This window comes from Neomonachus schauinslandi, chromosome 3 (assembly GCF_002201575.2).
Source record: "Neomonachus schauinslandi chromosome 3, ASM220157v2, whole genome shotgun sequence".
Classification (NCBI taxonomy): domain Eukaryota; kingdom Metazoa; phylum Chordata; class Mammalia; order Carnivora; family Phocidae; genus Neomonachus; species Neomonachus schauinslandi.
This window is the reverse complement of record NC_058405.1, coordinates 130,771,906-130,792,338: the sequence shown is the minus strand read 5'-3', so window position 1 is coordinate 130,792,338 and position 20,433 is coordinate 130,771,906. Positions and strand designations below refer to the sequence as shown.

The window sequence follows — 20,433 nt, the reverse complement described above, 5'->3', positions numbered from 1 at the left end:
TATGTTGTTCTGGTCCACATCAAATAAGCTCCACAGATCAGAATCACAAGCTGTTTTTATTATCCGTATCGCTTTAGAGCTACTTCACATTCTGACATCCCTAACTCATCTAGAAGGATAGTTTAAAAAGAAAGAAACAAGGAACCCAAAAGCTGTGTGCACAAGGAGGTTTACCATGTTTTTTTTTTTTTTTAAGATTTTATTTATTTATTTGAGAGAGAGAGAGAATGAGAGACAGAGAGCACAAGACGGAGGAGGGTCAGAGGGAGAAGCAGACTCCCCGCCGAGCAGGGAGCCCGATGCGGGACTCGATCCTGGAACTCCAGGATCATGACCTGAGCCGAAGGCAGTCGCTTAACCAACTGAGCCACCCAGGCGCCCAGTTTACCATGTTTTAAACCAAACGAGTTGTCCCTCATTCCAGACAATTTCAGAAACACGGCAAAATGCTATTATTTCTGGAAATGGAGACATAGTGCTTGTCTAGCTCTCTCAAATAGACCAAAATGTCATTTTCAATCTGTTTGCACTCTCCTTTCTTCTTTCCCATTTTTCTTTATTCACACATATTAGCTTTGACACATGATTCTTTAAATGAGGTGATCCTTGCCCCAATTAGCAGAAGTGGAATCACCCTACCTCTGAATGAAACCTCTGAGTAGGAAGAACACTTTCCCTTATTGGACCATTCACAGATATAATTACACACCTTCCTGGTCTCTTGAGACTTTTTCAATATCTTTTTGCAGTCTCAACAGTTTTGACTTTAATGAAGACTCTTGTCGCTCTTTATTCATTGCATTGTTAAGATCTTCTTCCTTTAGGGACAAAAAATGATGTTTGACAATTTAAGGAGAAAAAGTAAGGTTTGCTACTCCTAGTTGCACTGAGAATTTCACTGACAACTGTATTTAATATTAACTTGACAGAAGAAAAAAGTAAAAAAAAAATAAAATAAAGTCAGGATAACCTTTGGTTTTATACAGATTGTTCTATCTGTTCTAGACCTGTTTAATAAGAAAACATCTTGTCCACAACTTGTACGTACACAGCTGAGCACTTTCTTTAATAGAACACATTATTGTTGGAGAAAGAGCCTTACTATAATTATTTCATAGTTTCTTGATAAGTAAATCTATTCGTTGGATACTTTACCTATTAATCTTGATTCAAGTTAGAGTCCTTTAAAGCTCCAAAGGTAGCGTGGTGTGTTTGCCGGGAGCCAGGACTGCCTCAGGAGTAGAACAAATGTATGTTGTGCTCTGTTCTGTATTGGCTGGCTACTGGGAACACACGAGCTCTTCCCAGGATGGGTCTATAATTTAGTCAGGCCTTGAAGCATACATTAAGAGACCTAGCAATTCAAGGCCACATTCATTCATGAGTGGTGCAGACAGGAACACGTGATTCAGTGAGTGCCAGGACATGAAAGTTTCAAGGAGGCTAGAAGACTTAACCAGAATTTTTTGGTCAAGGGGAAGGAGGGCAAAGGGTATCCAGGGCAGGAGAAATGGCACAAGGAAAGGACAGAGGGAGGCTGCAGGAGAGGTGTCAGGAAAAACACACACACCAGTTGCTTGAGCAAACACCGTGGAAGGAAAAGTTGTCTTGGCAGGTTAGGCCAGATTTTCGAGTTGAAGTAGGGGATTTTGCCATAGAAAATGTGAGAACTGTTAACAATATCTGAGCTTTCACATCCATTATTTCAAGGGTCGAATGAAAAAAATGAAGATGTCAGGGTCAGGTGGGGAGGCGGCTGAACAGGAGTGTAGCAGACGGACAGTAACCCGTGGGGAAAGACGGGACACTAACATCTGAAGACAGAAGTAGAGGAGTCAGGACTTTGCTGATACAGAAGGAGAAAAACAAGAATCCTGAAAGTTAGTGGAGAGATTAGCTTTAGATAGATTGTCATGAAGCGTGAGGATTTAGAGCAGAGTGAATAGCCTCGATAGGAACAATAAGGTATAGATAAGCATATTTGACTTACATATTGTGAATTGTATATTATAAAAGTTGATATCTTTATTACATGTGATTCTTACAACAACTCTATGAGATTGGTTTTATTTTCCCCATTTTCCCTCTGACACTCAGAGAAATAAATGAAGACCCAAAAGAAACAGTTTGAAACCCAGGACCTCTGAATCCCAGGTTCCTCCCCATCTGCTCCTGCACATGCCCAGCAGCCCCCAAACCAGCCTGCGCTGAACTGCAAGGCTGCCTAACTCCACCCCTCTGGCGCTCCTCACTGGAGAAATGCACATCATACCCCAGCTCTGGCTCAGCTGGGTGCCAGGCCAAGACTTCATTTGGGTTGTTTGGGGATGCCTATTGTTTACAAATGTATTTCCAGAAGTGGATCCCTGCTGGCACAACTCAAGGATAGAAAGTACTGCTGTCCTTTAACTTTCTTAAATTCGTCCTTCTCTCCCAAAGATTTTAGAAAGATCAATATTGAAGGTGGCAGATGAAATTGCAGATGCAACCTTCTGAGCATGGCCTTCACGGTAACCTTACAAATATTTTCACAGCGATCACCAGCCCCTCAATACCTGCACTTGGATTGTTCTCTTGTCTTACCCTAGTCCCTGTACATTTCCAGTCTATGCTTATTGCCAATATCTATAAGGACAGATTCTGGGCGTGTTTTGCTTTGAGGATATTAAGGAAATCCCATTTACCCACTTGGAGATACAGTCCATTCTCTTAGACAACAGACATGTAGTCATTAGCTCTGGTGCCCTGACTGTTCCATAGAAACCAAAACTTCCCATGGGCATGTCAATTACACATGAACAGTCACACATCTCACTAGAAGGCTAATCATATTTTCAAGGAAAATGACCCCTATTTTACTGACAGGCTAGTCAATAGGCGCTTTTTATAAGAAAGTAACAAATATATTTTATTGTACATTTTCCCATCTCAGGGGTTGCCTACGCCATTTGGAAGAGAAAAAAAAAAAAAGACGAGAGCTTTCCGCTTATAATCAAATCTCACTTTCCACTTCCATCGCTACATTTGTTTCTGCTTCAAACAGACACTGCTATCGCTAATTCGCTTCACTTTTGCCAGGGTAGGAAAAAAAGATTTAATTCAAGAAATAGGTGGCCACTTACGGCTGTTTGGAGGGTGGGGGAGGGGAAGGCTGCTCAGGAGCCACTGTTGTGTCTAATCTAATTGCCTTTCCTCCTCCTTCATCTCTTGTTCCCTGAGCAGGACTCCTGGGATGTTGACTTCAGCTACACTTTGAAGCCTATAGGAGGCCATGACCAGTAGGCTAGTTCCCCATACAGGGGGAAACGAACCTTCTCAATCTGGACCTTGAAAGTCTGGACGAAATACAGCAGAGGAATTCTTCCTGCAGATTGCAGTAATTAATGATCAGTTCCTAGAACACTACAATTAAGACTAACAAGAGGGGAGCAGAGAACAAAATCTTTGAGGTGTGACCCAAGAAGACAAAGAATGTCCCCCCAGATAACAAAGAAGTAAGATGCCTAGGCTGTGACCAGGCACACTGATCAGTGTTTAGCAAGTTTCATATAATAGTAGAATCACCCAAATGCCGTCAAAATAAGCTTCTGTAGTATGGTGTGAGGTTTTCAAAGGCAAGGACCATGAAGAATGTTGACCATGATTCCCACCTTCGAGGAGTCCTGCCTTTGTTCGATCCCTTCCACGTACACTTACTGACGTGCGCTTGAACTATTGGGCTGCACTTACAGACTTGGTTCTGACAAATAGAATACGAAGAGATGTCACTTCTGAGATTAGCTTATAAAGACTACTTGGACACTACTAGTGTCCAAGATGGACACTAGCTCTTGTCTCTTTCGGATCACTAGCTTCTAGGGGAAGCAGGCTGGCCTATCGTGAACTTCCCATAGGTGGAGAGAGCCTGCATGGCAAGGAGCTGGTATCTGCAGCCACCAGACTGGGTGGGTGGGGGGGACCAGAGGCCTGCTATCTGCCACGTGGGTAAGTTCAGAAGCAGGTCATCTCCCAGGAGAGCCTTGGCATGTCTGCACTCCTGGCTGACACATTGATGGCAGCCTTGTGAGGGACTCAGAGGCACCCAGGGAAGCCACACCTGGATTCCTGGCCCACAGAAACTGTGAGATGATAAATGCTTGTTTTAATCTGCTAAGTTTGGGGGTAATTGTTATGCAGCAATAGACAACCGATATGATATACAGTGATTATTTACAGGTCCTGAAACACGTCTGCCTAGGATTACTCTAGAAGACTGAGCATAAAGATTCAGTCTAGAATCCCATTTGACTTTCTTCCCTTCCAGAGGACACCAAAGACTTATTTCTATTGCCCAGTTTGTAAACCACATCCTTTTATTTATACAGACTATGAAAAAAATCAATATTTTCATTCACAAAACAAGATATTTCCTTTATGATTGCTCTCAATGTTTTTCCAAATGCGTCCCTTAGCCTGTGAATGGGGTTCCCCATCAATGGGACTTCCTTCCATTCCATACTTACAAAGTAATCGGTTAATAGGAACTCGGATTTATTTTCTGTGGATGAAACTGCAGTTTCTTCCATGACAGCCTGGGTATCTTTTTCCACATCTATCTTGCTGATAGCACAGTGAATCTGCGTGTGGCACTGCAATGCCAAGAAAGCAGAACAGGGTTGCTGAAGAATGTTTCCTGCCAGTTCTTACCACACGCATCAGAAAGAGAGAAATCTTTACTACTCACTGTGGTCAGAGTTTGGCCAAAAACAGAAATATGTTGGGTGTATTGGTTCAAGTTATTGTATAAAAGTTTAATTCTTTCCTTCTCCAGTTCCAGGATGCTCTGAAAAGGATGGAAAATGACAGAAGATGAGCCAGTTGTTGTGCAAAACTAAAGGCACCCAGCCAGGCTCTAACGCACCCCAAGAAAGCCTGCAGGAACGGTCAGGTTAGTGCCTTCTGATGATCTCATTTCCAGGCTGCAGTGGGGCAGATGCCCAGGACAGGACTGTGGTCTGGTGAATGTCCTGTTTATCCTCATTTAGGATTGGCTTAACTCACATAAATTTCCCAGACTGTTTTGGCCCAAAAGGCATATAGGCTGATGTTATTGGTTACCTGACATTCACAAAGAAAGAGATCATTTGAAAAGCATCTGTGAGTTCCTTTTTTTCTCTTTTTTAAAGATTTTATTTGTTTGTCAGAGAGAGAAAGAGAGAGAGCACAAGCAGGGGGAGCAGCAGGCTCCCCACTGAGCAGGGAGCCCCATGTGGGACTCAATCCCAGGACCCTGGGATCATGATCTGAACCAAAGGCAGATGCTTAACTGACTGAGCCACCCAGGTGTCCCAGCGTCTGTGAATTCTAGAGAAGGAGTGTGAAGCCCAGTAAAACCCATATCCATATCTTGGAAATGCATTCAGACTATTTGACAAGAGCAGAACCCCAAAGTCCGATCAGCTTTGAAATTATGAAATTTTAGGCCAGGTTTTAGGAACACATTGTATCCTAGTAAGCAGCTGTTTCCTTATTTTGACACGAGCTGAGCCACCAGCATCAATCTGAGACTAGAATCACCAATATCTCTTGGTGGAGATGGTAATGGTTAAGAGCTTTTAATTACATTTCAGGGAAATCATTAAAATGATCTATGTTTGCTCATGAAAAGAGGGAGAGATAAATTCCACTGTGCAAAGGGGAAATCCAGATCTCATTTAGTGAATTATTGCTTTCTATTATCTTGTTCTTTTTGTATAAAATAGACAGTAGAGAAGCAAAATACTCTGGAGGACCTAAAACTGTCCTCCTGTGTCTTTACGATAGCACATATATGAGAGTGTGGTCAGAGTTAAGCAGGAACAGCAGATCTGGAGCCTGGTTGGGGCCCAGGCACCATGGTAAATCACACTCTTCATTGTTTTCAGTCCCGTTGTCCTGGTCTTCTGGTCTGTACCACTCAAGGAGTTTGGAAGGACTTCATTTTCATCTAAATTGCTTAAATAAAACTGATCAAAGAAATATGTTCTTTCTAGAGCAAGAACTCTCAAATTTTAGCATGCTTAGCAATCACCTAGACACCTTCCTAAAATCATTCAGAGGTTCTGATTCATCCCATTTAGGGAGGTGCTCAGGAATTGGAATTTTAACAAGCATGCTAGCTGCTTGGAGACATTGTCCTGGGACTATAAAGGGCCACAAAAAAATCTAATTTCAAAATTATTTATGATCCTTCCACCCAGAGCTAACCCATTAGCATTCTAATGTATTTCAGTCCTAGGTATGCGTGTATGTACGATTTTATTTTTCTAGTTACCTAGCAAATTATTCAAATTTGTATCCTGTTTTTTTCACTTAACGTTATACAAGAGTGGTTTCTCATGTTCGTCTCCAGAAACACCATTTAATACAGTCCACTGTGTGGGATTGCATACAGTGCATTTGATTCATTTACTCATCCCCTTAAGGTTAGCCATTTGAATTGTTTCCTTCCTTTTGCTTTTTATGTATTTTGAACAGAAATTGCTTTGTTTTTCAGCTATTTCCTCAAGATGGATTTATAAAAGGAAAATTATGTTTTTCACCACGGGCTCCGGGAGAGAGCCAAGCCCTTCTGTCCTGAGGCAGCCGTTGTAGGCCCTATAAGTCACCCTCTCCCCGCCTGCATCTAAAGAGGTACAGTCACTACCCACCTTGGGGGTACTGTGAAAACAATCAGATTATTTTCTGTGTTCTGTGGTTCGGATGAAGAACACTGTTGAGAAGGTGAACATTTTTAACACTCTTGACATTTATTGCAAATGCCTCTCTAAAATAATTCCTTGAGTACTTACTGTTGGAACCAAACATTTGGCTCTTGGTAATTCTTAGTAGCATGGCTATTGTTTTTAAAAATATATTATAGATTATTTCTGCCAACTGAATTGTTTGTTCTTGGAAGGTAGGAAAGGTGACTTGAGCATGGTATGATTATGAATAGTAAGACTAATTAACATGTGGTTTGTGGAATTGGTTTTATTACTTCATAACCTCACTTGAAACTTGACATTTCTTAGTATCTAGCAAACTGCCTTGAATGCAGCTCAATGAATGTTCTCTGAAAGAATTTATAAATCCAATTTGGAGAGGAAGAAGGGGTAAGAGGATACATTATAGGACATTTCAATGAATTCTTATACCCCATTTCTACAGAAGAATGGTCCTGGGAGAATGGAGGGAAAAAGGAAACTGAACAACCCTCCTCACATTTCCACCTTGCACACTTATGACAAAATTCCCCTTTAATTCAGTTCAGCCCACTTCTGTTACGTGTCTTCATGAATATAACATTCTACTTCTGAGTTTGTATATAATAGACGATCTAGAACACACAGTATAAGATGTGAGTCAGCGACTTGGTGGTGCAGACCCAGTGTATACAAGCCAAGGGAATATGAAGTAAAGGAATCGTTCTTGGTTAGGGCCAGGCAAGGATGACTCGGCAGAAGCAGTCTCGACTGGGTCTGCAGGGCCGGGCATGCACTTGGGAGGCAGAAGGTAGCTCTAAGGGAGCTGAGGTAAGAGGATGTGTGAGAACTGAAAGGGAGAGGTGGCACAATATTGGTGGCCTCTGACACGGTGGGAACAATAAACCAGGACACAAGAAGGGTGAAAGGACATCTTTCTTTTTCTTACCGAGATTCGGATTTTGAGTAGATTCCCCATGTGACTTGGATTTTTTTTTTTTTTAAGATTTTATTTATTTATTTGAGAGAGACAGAATGAGAGAGAGCGAGTACATGAGAGGGGGGAGGGTCAGAGGGAGAAGCAGACTCCCTGCCGAGCAGGGAGCCCGATGCGGGACTCGATCCAGGGACTCCAGGATCATGACCTGAGCCGAAGGCAGTCGCTTAACCAACTGAGCCACCCAGGTGCCCGTGACTTGGATTCTAATAAAAAAACTTAGGGTTTTAAATATTTTTAAAGCTGACTTGAAAGAGATTTTTTTAGAAACTTCAAGTATAATTAACATACAGTGTTATACTAGGTATCAAATATACCATATTATGATTCAATGATTCTATATATTACTCACTGCACATCATGACCAGTGTCCTCTTAATCCCCTTTGTCTATTTCACCCATGCCCTGCCCCCCACTCACCTCCCTTCAGGCAACCACCAGTTTGTTCTCTTTAGTTAAGAGTCTGTGCTTTTATTTGTCTGCAAAGACATCATTTCAAATAGAGATAAATGTATATCTTGTCACCATCAGGGAGACTTTATAAACAAAAAAAGGTTATTTCCATGATGTTTTAACATAAAAGTTGGGGCTGCTGAGAGGGGAGTGGGTCCGGAGGAAAGGTATAGGAGAACCCTAACAGGAAAAAAGAAAACTGAGAAAAAGGAAAGAGAGACCTAGTAAGAGCCTCTGAGAAAGGAGTTGGTAAAAGTGATACCTAAGGCATTTTGAAGGCAGCTGGATGTCGGCTACCCTGGACATAGTGGCAGCCATACGAGGTAGGAACCATACTTATCCCCCATTGCTGTGATGTAGAGAAGTGAGAAGGATGCAGACATGGAGGTTAAGTATTTTTCTCATGGCCTTTGAAGGGTGTCTGGAAGATGGAATGGGAACAGCAATTTCTCTCTCATAATCTAACAGGGCTTCCCAGGAAGCCAGCCTCTGTGGAAAAGCCACAGCCTCACTGAGGAGTCCCAGGGGGTGAGGCAAGACCAAAGGCCAGGTTGGAGAGCCAGGTTGCAGATGGACCAAGTTGGAAATTAAATCCTTGGCCCTTTCTCGTCCTCTTCATCTAAAACCAGCAGAAGCAAGGAGGGTACCAAGACCCTACGTTTGATGGCATAAATTAAAAAAAGGTTTCTCCTCATTTCTTCCTCTCTTTGGCCTAGTTTCCATCTCTCCTTTAATTTCCCCGTTCTTCCCCACCTCTGCATCTATCCTGTCTCGAAAGGGGAACAGCAAGAGATTAACTGCGGCCCTTCGATTTCTGCTTGTCCAGCTCCTGTTAGTGCAGAAGCAGAGAGCTGAGGTCAAGTCCGTGGCATAGACTGCTAGGTTGAATCCCGTTGCCGTCTTGGGCAAGTACCTGCACGTCTCCACTCTCTCACTAGAAATTGGGAATAAAATGATGACCTCTTCATGATGTTGTGATGAGCACAAAATATAACGTAGCGAGTGTACTCAGCACCGAGCCTGTCCCTAAGCAGCACCTGTATCATTCACACATTACTGTGCTTATCAAATTGCATCTTGATTGCCTCTTTCTGCAATTGTACCTTCCTTTAAGCATTTTTTTTTAACTTAAAATGTGGGGAAAAAAGAAACCAAAACATTCATGTTCTTAGCACCTAGAGTTGAACATTATTTAAGTTGGTCAGATTTATGTTGACTTAAAAAATAGAGGGCTACGCTATTCAGATAGATAGTAGTTGGAGTAACTTTTGGGCCCCGGTTTGTTTTGTCCTCTGCCAGGCTGTCCACAAGCCGTGTGGCTGTGCAGCTCTGTTGAATTCCCACCTTTTCCCTCCTACAACATAGATTCAATCTATATGTATGAGTTTACAAACACACATAAAAACTCACTGTAGTTTGGGGTGTGAGTTTTTTAATGCTTTAATTTACATAAAGTGTATAAATAGCAGGTTTCTTTTCTTCGACATCATGTTTTTGGGGTTAATTTGTGTGTGTGTGTGTTGTTTTTTTTTTTTTAAGATTTTATTTATTTATTTGAGAGAGAGAGAGCCAGAGAGAAAGCACGAGTGGAGGGGAGGGGCAGAGGGAGAGGGAGAAGCAGGCTCCCTGCTGAGCAGAGACTGAGCCACTCAGGTGGCCCTAATTTGTGTTTAAATATAGTTTTAATTAATATTTATTGCTAGATATCAGTCTACTTTCTAAATTAGAGTACATTTTAAGAGTAATTCCTCTATTGATAGGTATGAGGATTATGTACAATTTTTTCTCATCCTGCAGTTATAAACAATTCTGCAATAAACATTGTTATACATCACCCTTGGTATACAGGTGTATACCAGATAGACGCCTAAGAGGGGAACTGCCAGGTTGTAAATACATGCGCATTTCAGTTTTACTAGATACGATCGAGTTATTCTCACTAGGGAGGTATAAGAATTCTTGTTTCCCAGCAATTCTTGTTTAGCAAAACGTGATATCGCCACTTTTTAATCTTTGCCAGGTGATTGAGTGTCTCTTCATATGTTTATTGGTGGTTTTGATTTTCCCTTTTGTGATCTGCTTGTTCATACTTTTTAAGTTTTATCGGATGATTTGCCACAATTCTTTCCTTATACATCTTCTTTGCTGGGGAGCTTACACCTCCCAGGTTGAGGTGGTCCTCTTTAATCATTGCTCCGGGGCCCAACACAAAGCCCCACAGACAAAGGAACTCCATAAGCGATTACTGTACAAATCAGCTCTCGGGCCTAAAACTCCTTTCTGAGTGCCAAATACTCAAGCCTTAATTACATTTCACTTCGACAGCACTCTTTGAAGTTAGCTGCATGCTATCGTGGCCGTTGAGAATTAGAATCTGGCCACGGCTCCTCAGTAAATATGCACTGGTTATTGGATCGATGGAGAAATGGAAATGATTGGAAGTCATGTGGTTTGTCTAAAATCACAGGAGTGAGGGTCATTGCCAAGGACAGAGCTCATCAGGTCATGTAATTATAGATCTGACCTTCCTTTTCAAGGCCTCACCAAGCTCCCTGGAAGAAGAGAAAAATGCGAGCCCAGGACTCACCTGGTAGCAATTTTCCAGTGTGTTTTCCCACTTGAGTCTGGTAGCACAGCCAGCCAGGTTTTTTTGGTAGTAATTTTCATCTTCTTTTGCCAACTTCTCCATTGATTTTTTCAGTTTACTGAGGAGCTAAAGGAAAACACCAGTGTCATATATTCCTTAACACATTTATCAAAGCCCTTTGGTGATCCCAGGTAAAGGATACATACAACCCAACCATACAGTTCCCATCTCCCAGCGGAAGTCAGCCGCAGTAGCTCTAGATGACAAAACCAAAGATCTTTATCAGAGAAAAGGCATACCAGAGCTGAAAGGAAACCTAAGGGTCTGTCCGCATTCCTTCAATTGTTCACATGAGGAAATTGAGGTCCTTAAGTGTGACATGATGTGCCCATGTTCATCCAATCAAGGAAGAGTCCAAATGACAGGTGAGGGGAAGCAAGCGCAGATTAGGAACCTCCAGCTCCAGACTGTAATCTACTAATGCTCCGTGTCCCAGCATTTCTTGGCAAGGACAGGTGGAGATTGTGCAGGCACGTAAGTTTAGAACTGGCTCACTGGTGAAAAGCTCAAGGCACAGGCCAATGTTGACTACAAGTTGTGGACTGCTAGCCAGGTGCCTCCCACTCATCCTGCTTCCCAGTGATCTGTTCCTTCACAAGGAGCCCCCTCTTGCCAGCCACCAAAAGTGGCCATTCTGATTGTGAAGCCTTCTGGAAAATCAGAGTGATAACAAAACTCTCTGCACCAGGGTAGCTGAAATTCATTCTCAAAATGCTCAGACAAGTAATTTCACATCTTTGAGAACAAAGGAAGTTGTATTACATGAATTGTTCTCAAACTTGAATATGTTTAGGAAGGACCTGGGTGCTTATAAAATTGCAGATTTTCAGGGTCCCACAGGTAGCTATACCGATCCAGTAGTTCTATAATGGGATTGGGAAATCTGAATTTCACTACCTCTCAGGGTGATTCTGATGCAAATGGTCCTCAAAGCACAGTTCAAGGAAGACCAAAGATCCCTCTGATGTAAGCAGTTTAGGAGTTTCAAGGACAGAGACAAAGGCTTTTAAAAATGACCTTCTTTATGCTTAAGGACATTTTGACTAATGTTTTAGTAATGAAGAACATTCATCCAAAATGGTGAATATTAACACTACTCACTTTATTATTTCAATTGATATGCTAGCCATTCAATTGTCCCTCGGCTCTGATGTATGACTTACACAGGGCACATTTGGTTTTGTGTATCAAGTGTAATGAAACGCATTTATCTGTGGAAACATGAGCTCGTGAATTTCAACCTGATAACAGTATAGTGAAAAAGCTGAAAGTGTGCCATGGCTATACTTTGCTAAATCATCATCCTTAGATTCTTATTGAGATGCTCACACCCCCAGCAACGAGAATGCAGTCACTTTTGAGATGACTGCTCACATCAGCCTACGCTACAGAGCTATTTTGACTAGAAGTTTCTGTTTAGCAAATTTACAACAAATAACCCCAAATAGATATAAAAGAAGAACGGTTGACTTTTATATTCTTATTTAAGGAAATTCTCAGAAAACTTTATAAAATTTGTCAAATATTGAATGCTTTTTCGTTTCTTTCTCTTGGAACAAACATATCATTCATTTATTCATCAAACATCTATTGAGTGCCACAATGCGCCATGTACTAGGCTCTGGAACTAGAAAAGTAAACTAGATAGTCTCCCCCTCTAGTCAGAGACCCATGGGGCCATCACTATTCTGTGTGATAGATCCCAGAATGATACAAATATTAGGTATCACTGGGGCACCAAGAGGGACACCTAAACCAAACTTGGAATTAAAATGACAGGTAAGCTAAGCCTGGGCATACAATGGGTACTCACAGAAACGACCCTGTGTGAATAAAGCTAAAATGGGAGTAATAATTAGTGAGGTGAAATGGCATAACATGATACCGACAAAATTTTTGGAGAGGTTGGAGCACACAGTTTGAGAGAGAAGAGCAATAATACTGAAAAGTTAGGCAAGGGTCAAGTCAGGGAGGGTCTTTAGGGCCACATAAAGGAGTTCAGACTTTATTTGAGGTCACCAGGAAGCCTCTGATGGCCTTTAAAAGGAGAATGATATGCTCACATTCAAGTTTCAGAAAAGTCAGGTGGGCTTGTAGATGAGGAAGAGATGAAGAAGACAACATTGAAAGCCAGGAGACCAGTCTGCCAGAGAGCTGCAAGCAATGGTGATGGCGGCCTGTGATAGAGTGGAGTGGGGGGTGGGGGGTGGAGACATAAGTAGCAAAATTCAGGAAGTATTTTGTTTAGGAGGTAGAACCATGAGGATATGTTACATGGTAATATTCAAAGATCTAGAAAACACAGGAATAAAAGAATATTTTTGGTAGAGGGAAGTGAAGGTTCCAATCTTGGATGTTGAGTTTGAGGTGCTAGGAGGCAGTTCAGAGACTGGTTGGGCTGGAGACATAAACTGGGGTATTATCAGCCTGGATATGGTAGTGGAAGCCTTGAGAGTATATTTATTGAGTACTGGTTATATAGTGAGTCCCTGATTTTGAGAATAATGTGTTGGACACTGGAAATACAATGCTGCATAAAACAGAATGAGTCCCAGGAGAGAAATCATCAGGAAAAGCAATATATAAAGGTCAGGCAAAAAGGAGAAGTCCATAAAAGAGTTTAAGAAAAAATTGCCAGGAAGAAAAACCAAAAGAGTAAGGTGTTACTGAAGTTAAAAGAAGAGAATTTTCTAGAAGGAGGATGTCAACAATGCTTAATGCTTCCAAGAAGTTAGGGAAGATAAGAACTGGAAAGTGCACACTGGCTTTAGCAAGAAGGATGACATGTTTTCCAAGCAAGAACACTCTTCGTAGAATGGTGGGGAAAGCTTGATTGGTGTGGATCGAGGAGGGAACAGGAGGTGAGGAAATGGAGACAGAGCACAGACAACCCTTTCAATAAATCTTACTGTAAAAGAAGGAGAGATGATAAAATCTGGAGACGAACAGAAATAGGGCCATGGAGAGGTGTCTCCCTGACTCTTCCTATTCTCACAAGATGGGGTGGGGAGGGACATGTTGACTGATGAGAAGCAAATATTAGAGAGGGGTATGTCCAAGATACAGGCGAAAGGGAAATAATCAAGAGAAGGATCTCTGAGAGGCAGGATGGGCGGGGACTCCAAGCACACAATGAAGAATTAGCCTGTCCCATTCTTTGCACATATGATTTTGGTAGGCAGGTGGCTGAGCCGACTTCTATTTACTGTGAGGAAGGAGCCAAGATAGTCTGCTGAGAGTGGGTGGTGAGGATGGAGGTGTGAGAAGAATGGAGATTAGATCAGCTTCTGCTGAGAACAAGGACTGCTGAGCGGGAAAACAGAAAGAACTGCTGAGCAGGGCAGAGCTCGCTCTGTTCAGGTTGGAGATGATGGGCACTTCTCTGTGAGATGCAAAAAAGGAATGCTGCCTTAGGTGGTTAGCCTTAGGACTAAAAAAAAAAAAAGAAGAAGAAGAAGAAAGCTACCAGGTAAAGCAATGAAGATGATAGGGATTTTGATATAATGACAGCCAATGTTCTGTGGTTACAGAATCAGTCGGAGGAGGGCAGAAGAAGACCATGGGCTTCGACCTCCCAGGGAAGATGCTAATGAGGGAAGGATGAGGAAATCCACCATTTAGCCGCCTGGTGCTTTTCTCTTTGTTATTGCTTGACGTCAATAAAGAATAGCTTCTAATGAGGGCTCCCAAAGCCTGTGCCAGGCGCTGGGGCTCAGCATTGTAGCACACTGTGGTTTTGCTGCTTCATCATTCAATACTTGTTATGATCATTTCAAACTGGGAAAATTGACAGGTGGAGAAATAAGAACGTTGTCAAATCTTGCTAACAATGAATTTAAGTTATTCGACTCATAGTTTCTTCAGATGAAATGACAGCTTTACTTGCAATGACGATTTTCTTTTTCTTTTAAGAATGTTTTGGGGGCGCCTGGGTGGCTCAGTTGGTTAAGCGACTGCCTTCGGCTCAGGTCATGATCCTGGAGTCCCGGGATCGAGTCCCGCATCGGGCTCCCTGCAGGGCAGGGAGTCTGCTTCTCCCTCTGACCCTCCTCCCTCTCATGCTCTCTGTCTCTCATTCTCTCTGTCTCAAATAAATAAATAAAATCTTAAAAAAAAAAAAAAGAATGTTTTGGGTTGTGGGGTGTGGCCTGCATTTCCTTAGGGGGACTTCATCTTTCGGGGAAGATGCTGATTATTTCAGAGTTTTCCAATTTGGAGCACATACCACACGAGATGTGTGAGATAATCTATCGTATCTCCAACATTATTTGTGTTCCTTTTTGCCTAGCCACGTTTAGCAAGCTTACTCTTATTTAACATATGAGTCGACACTGGTGCCCACCCATGGACCGTTATGTGCTCTGGAGGGAGAGTGGGGATTTTAGAACCTAAGAAGCTGACATGGCCCTCACAAATGTCTTCACTTTCAGTGTCCTGGGACATGTGGCCATTCGCATGTGTCTGGGGCACGGGGATTTACAGATATTTCTTCTAGCTTTAATTAGGTTCCACACACAAAATTAACAAATTTTGTTTGTCTCAAAAAGATTTCTGCTGAGATGTAGATTGACATTAGTACTGCCAATGTAAGCACAAGAAAGCCACAAGAAACCATCAGAGCTGATGCCTTCTCCTGCTCCTGGTTATGAGTACATCATCACCCACAGGAAAGGCGAAAACTGGGATGATCTGGTGAAATCTGAAAAGAAGCTAACCAGAAAGTTTAAGATGATCAAGAGGACTATTAGAAATATGAATTCACATTTACTACGGTTAAGGCTGAACCTTGCTCAAGTGTAAATTTTGCCTGGAAATGTCACTCAGTGATCACATGGAGGCATCATGGTTAGCTAATCATTTAAAATATTATTTCATCTCTGTCTCATCCCTCAAACACTTTTTTATGTTTTATAATGTTCATAGCATATTAGTATAATATATAAAGTGCTGCATATGGTATACAATATTGGTAAAGTACATGACATAATTCATTATAGATGTACATATATTTTTTACTTACTTGTGCTGAGAGATATGTAATAGGGTCCCTATGGAAAAATTTGGACACCCCTGGTCTAATGTTTCATCTGTCAATAATACCTTTTAAAAATATATGTGGACCAGGAATGATTTAGAATCCCTCTTGTGCTCTGCCACATGACAGCTCTGCAGAGACCCTCACACAGAGCAGGGAGTCAGCCAGTTCTCTTGTGTTCATAGCTCAGAGTAGGAAATCCATCCTTTTCCAAGCCACATGCATGTAGCCGGCCATGACAGGTTACCTTCTGCTTCTCCTTCTTAGTCACAGTTTGCCTGGAGCTTTCTACAAGATGGGAAAGTGCCTCATGCTTCTTGGTACTAATCATTAATTTCTTCTTGGCCTAGAGTCAAAAACATACAAAAAAGCAAAAATGGATGAGAATCAGATATCAAGAGAAAAATTCTTCTGTTCTGGAACAAGTTATGTTCATGTGCTAGCTTAAATGATTGTGCAATTTTAGTTCTTCATTTCTGCCCTCACCACAAAATCTGCCTAGAATATCACAGTGGCTAACATTTTGCCCTGAAACCACTGTATATTTTTTCATTATATTGAGTACATTCAAGAGGGTTATACATTTTTCCAAATCACAAAGGCCCGCAAGCCTCCAAAACATTGTTCTAGCTAGCAACATGACGGGAATGGTTTTACCACAAAATCATCACAGCAGACATGGAAGACCGCCTGCATCATTCTTTTAAATCAACCTGGGCCACAACTGAGGTCATTTTAAGATGCTCTCTTAAAACTTACAGCAAAGAGGCAATTTTGCACCTGATGCAAAGGCTTCGGAGGTGGGCATTTGCCTGGCATCTTGTGAAATGGCCTGTACTGGCGGTGAGGAGCAGGGCGTTGGGAAGGAAGAAGTACGTTCAAATCCTCCTACTCTGTTGATGCCTCAAACCTCAAAGTGGGTTATGACCCAGGTGATCATTTCCTATTCTACACGGTTTCAACTTGGCAGAAGATGATGTTCCAGATGATGTTCCATTCCATAAAATGAGAAAACAGAACTTGGTTTGAGTTGGATCCAGCCTGTTCAGGAACTGGATTGATTGACAGACTGTTTAGTTTTGCACTCAGTGTCATAAGGACTGCAAAACCGGGTAATGAAGGGAAAAGTTCAGTTCCCTCTCTCTTTAGGAATCAGAGGCAAAGCCTTCCGAATGTCTCTCAACCTATGAAGCTTCTGCAAAAGGGAATTCAAGGAACAGGAAGCCCATTGACCCTCTTTCTCTGCCTCTAGTCAGTCACAAGCCCATGGAGAAATGAGAGCATGAGGGAAGAACTTCGGGTCCTTTAAAAGGCTTCCATTTCTGTCTCCCAAATACACCGCACTTCATTACTGACATGCTGAAAACTTCAATTGTAACTGGAGAGAAAATTATTAGAGCTCAGGAATTTTATGTTCTCTAATTTCTATGTCACTCTTCATAAAAAAAGAAAATCATTTTATTTAGAAAAACTACTTGGTGGAAACTGGGAAAGAATAAAAGATCCTTTTTTTGTTCTTGAAAGCAATTATACATGCCTAGCACGGTTTCTCTCTTTTGGTCCGTTATATTGAATTTCCTGTGAAGGCTGAATATTTAGAGAATGGATTATAAAAAACAAATTCTGTTTGGGGTGTCTGGGTGGCTCAGTCGTTTAAGCATCTGATTCTTGATCTCAGCTCAGGTCTTGATCTCAGAGTTGTGAGTTCAAGCCCCACGTTGTGCTCCACACTGGATGTGGAACCAACTTAAAAAAAACAAACAAACAAATTCTGTTTAAGACAGCTCATAAAACCAAGAACAGAGCTAAAACAAATGACTGGACACTGATTATGAGACTTTTAAACATTTATGATAAAAGTGATTCTCATGAGCATTCTTTTACCAGTAACTACTATTGCAGGTATAGAAATTCATTTATCTCAAACATTTCTTATTAATGCCTTTGGTCTTATGGAGTCCTTGATTTCAGCAGGAGCTTCAAAGGCAACAATGAGGACTGAGTTGGGACTGCCTATTTTTGAGGGATCTCTCTGGTTATTTGCCACTAGCCGCTGTCTCCTGGGAAAAGTTCTCTTTGGGTACTGATACTCTGGAGAGGAAAAGGAAGTTCAGCTTTTGGAGCACAAGTTCTCTCAAAGGGGATCACTGGGTTTTCTTCACAGATTCCCTCTCCACTGGTTTGTAGTTCTTTCAACTTGAATTCCCCCTAAGCTGGATTGTTCTAGAATTATCTTCTCTACATATATATGGGTTCCATCTGTTATTCTCTCTGCGTAAGAACCTATAATGATATGCTCTAAATTCTCACACCAGATCATAATTCCTCTCCTTGGAATTCATTTACTGTTTCCTGCACATATGTTAGCTGGCCAACTACATTTTAAATTACTCACAAATAGGAACCATGTCCTTGTACAGAGTGGAGAACAGGAAGTGGACCACACATATTTGTGGACTCAGTATATGTCTTCCCCTTTACACATGGCTCCTCACGCCGCACGGCACTCCTCTCACTAGTGAGACAGAGATCACGAATGCCCTTCTACAAATGATAAATCCAAAACTCGGACAGTATTTGTCACTTGCCCTAAGCTACAGATTACACAGAGAGGCAGTCAGTGTAGTGGAATGGGTAAGAGCAATGACTTATAACAGCTCTTGGTTCAACACAACCAGCCCTGGCAAATTATTTACCTCTCTGTGTCTCAGTTTCCCCCACCCATCTGTCAAATGGGACATACCATATTGGTTTGCTTTTTTTTGGGTGGGGGGTTGTTGCAATGATTCAATATATAAATACAGAGCATTTGCCACACAATAAATGCTATGGCTGTTAGCTATAAATAATAACCATATTCCGAGCCCTGCTCTTCTAGTGGTTTAGTTGAAAGATAGATCTATACAATAATTCAGGGAGGAAACATTTTTCTCTTCAGTTAGCGCTTAGATATACTAACACTAAAACACAGGATCACATTCGTGCAAAAGCAAAAAGGCTCAGACCGAAAAACTGAGTTTACATAAATGACATTCATATGTATACTTGCCTTGATTTGTTGATTCCAGTTGCCAATGACAAGATTTGCTGCCTTTTCAACTTCGTTATCAAGCTAGGAACAGAAAAAAGAGACGATTTTTTTTTTTCTGTCTTTCTGTTGAGTCATGGTGCTGGCTTATGAATTCTGGCAGTCACTATCACAATCCATAGGAATTTCAAAATGCTACAGTGGACATAGATATGCTGAGAAAAGTAGCCAAACTATCTTTTCCCCATGTCAAAACCTCTTGACAGACGTTAGCTTGAATACATTTGGTAAAATAACTATTTTTGTGTAAACTATGTAACTATACAAGAACTTGTAACAAGAACATCAGTGTGTGTGACCTGCGTGGAGGGGCTCTTGCATAGTTTGGTGTCCCTTTTGGTGCCAGCACTTCCTCAGCATCATTCCCTGCTGCCTAATCTTTAGCACCATGACAAAGTCTGAGAGTCCTGGCAGTGCTAATTTTACTAAGTGTCTCATTGCCCCTGAAGTGAATGAATACTGTTACAATTTCAAAGAGATTGAATTCTTTATCATAATTAACTTTTCTCCTACTTTTAAACAGCCAAAGGTACAGTAAAATAATGATAAAAATGCATCTAGACAACCCTCCAAGGAGATCAGACTTAAGTGAGGGCAAAACTTTTTTTCCTTGACCATAGATCAGCTATCACTCGGCCACATTGAGATCTAGCAACGCTGCCCTTTTATTTTGTCCAGCTGATTGAATTGGAATATACGATTTATTGTAACAAATACAATGAAAATAGTTTTGTGCACTATGTCACTTTTGACTCTATGTGAAATGTGGAACAAGTTCACTTTAAAAATAATTTTCATCTCTTTTTTTTTTTTTTAAGTAGGCTCCACACCCAATGTGGGGCTTGAACTCATGACCGTGAGGTCAAGAGTCGCATGCTCTACCCACTGAGCCAGCCAGGCACCCTAAAAAAGTCCTCATCTTTTATCTTCTGTGAGAGAGTGGGCCGGGGTGGGGGGGGGTGCAGGATGGAGGGGCAATGCTGAAATAAAGGCTTTAAAACTGGACCAGCAGTTTGAGGGATCATGCTGTTAATTATCCAAAGCACTATGATAATGATCATGTCACTGTGCCTAATTTATGGTAAATACTCAGGAAATGCTAGTGATTATCATATTATTATGGCGTATAAAACCCATTTTGGAACCAATGAAATATAGACTGGTGTTCAGTTTTGATTAAGTTGGTTTGCACAGGTGGAAGATTATATTGCTTAGTAATAATTACTGCATAAATTTCCCCCATTACCCCAGCCCTCAGTAGAACATCCATTCTGGTAAAAATACACATATGTCCACACAAACATCAATTCCATTTCCTGACTCAGTTTAATGAATTTGAATAAAAATGTTTTTGTATCATTTCTCTTCCATCATGGTTTATATAGATCCCTCATCTTCCTAACTTACTACCTTTAAGACCTCCTTTATCTGGCTGTGGTCACTTGAAACTGCCCCTAGCCACTGCCCCTTCCCTCCACAAGGGCCACCGATGACTGCTTCTGAACTTCTAAC

The 20,433-nt window shown here is 41.5% G+C and overlaps 1 protein-coding gene across 2 annotated transcripts in view; it reads right to left on the bottom strand.

Annotated features, from left to right (window-relative positions):
* Positions 1–20,433, bottom strand: part of NOSTRIN (nitric oxide synthase trafficking) — a 61,345-nt gene that overhangs the window by 8,419 nt on the left and 32,493 nt on the right. Inside the window, exons 6-11 of one of the 2 annotated variants that reach the window (XM_021702807.2) lie at positions 18,883–18,945; positions 16,081–16,179; positions 10,739–10,864; positions 4,724–4,822; positions 4,503–4,628; positions 710–818 (exon numbers count right to left, since the gene is read on the bottom strand). In XM_021702807.2, coding sequence (XP_021558482.1) covers positions 710–818; positions 4,503–4,628; positions 4,724–4,822; positions 10,739–10,864; positions 16,081–16,179; positions 18,883–18,945 — 622 coding nt within the window. The remainder of the gene's footprint in view (positions 1–709; positions 819–4,502; positions 4,629–4,723; positions 4,823–10,738; positions 10,865–16,080; positions 16,180–18,882; positions 18,946–20,433) is intronic. The other variant, XM_044913322.1, reaches the window with a different exon arrangement.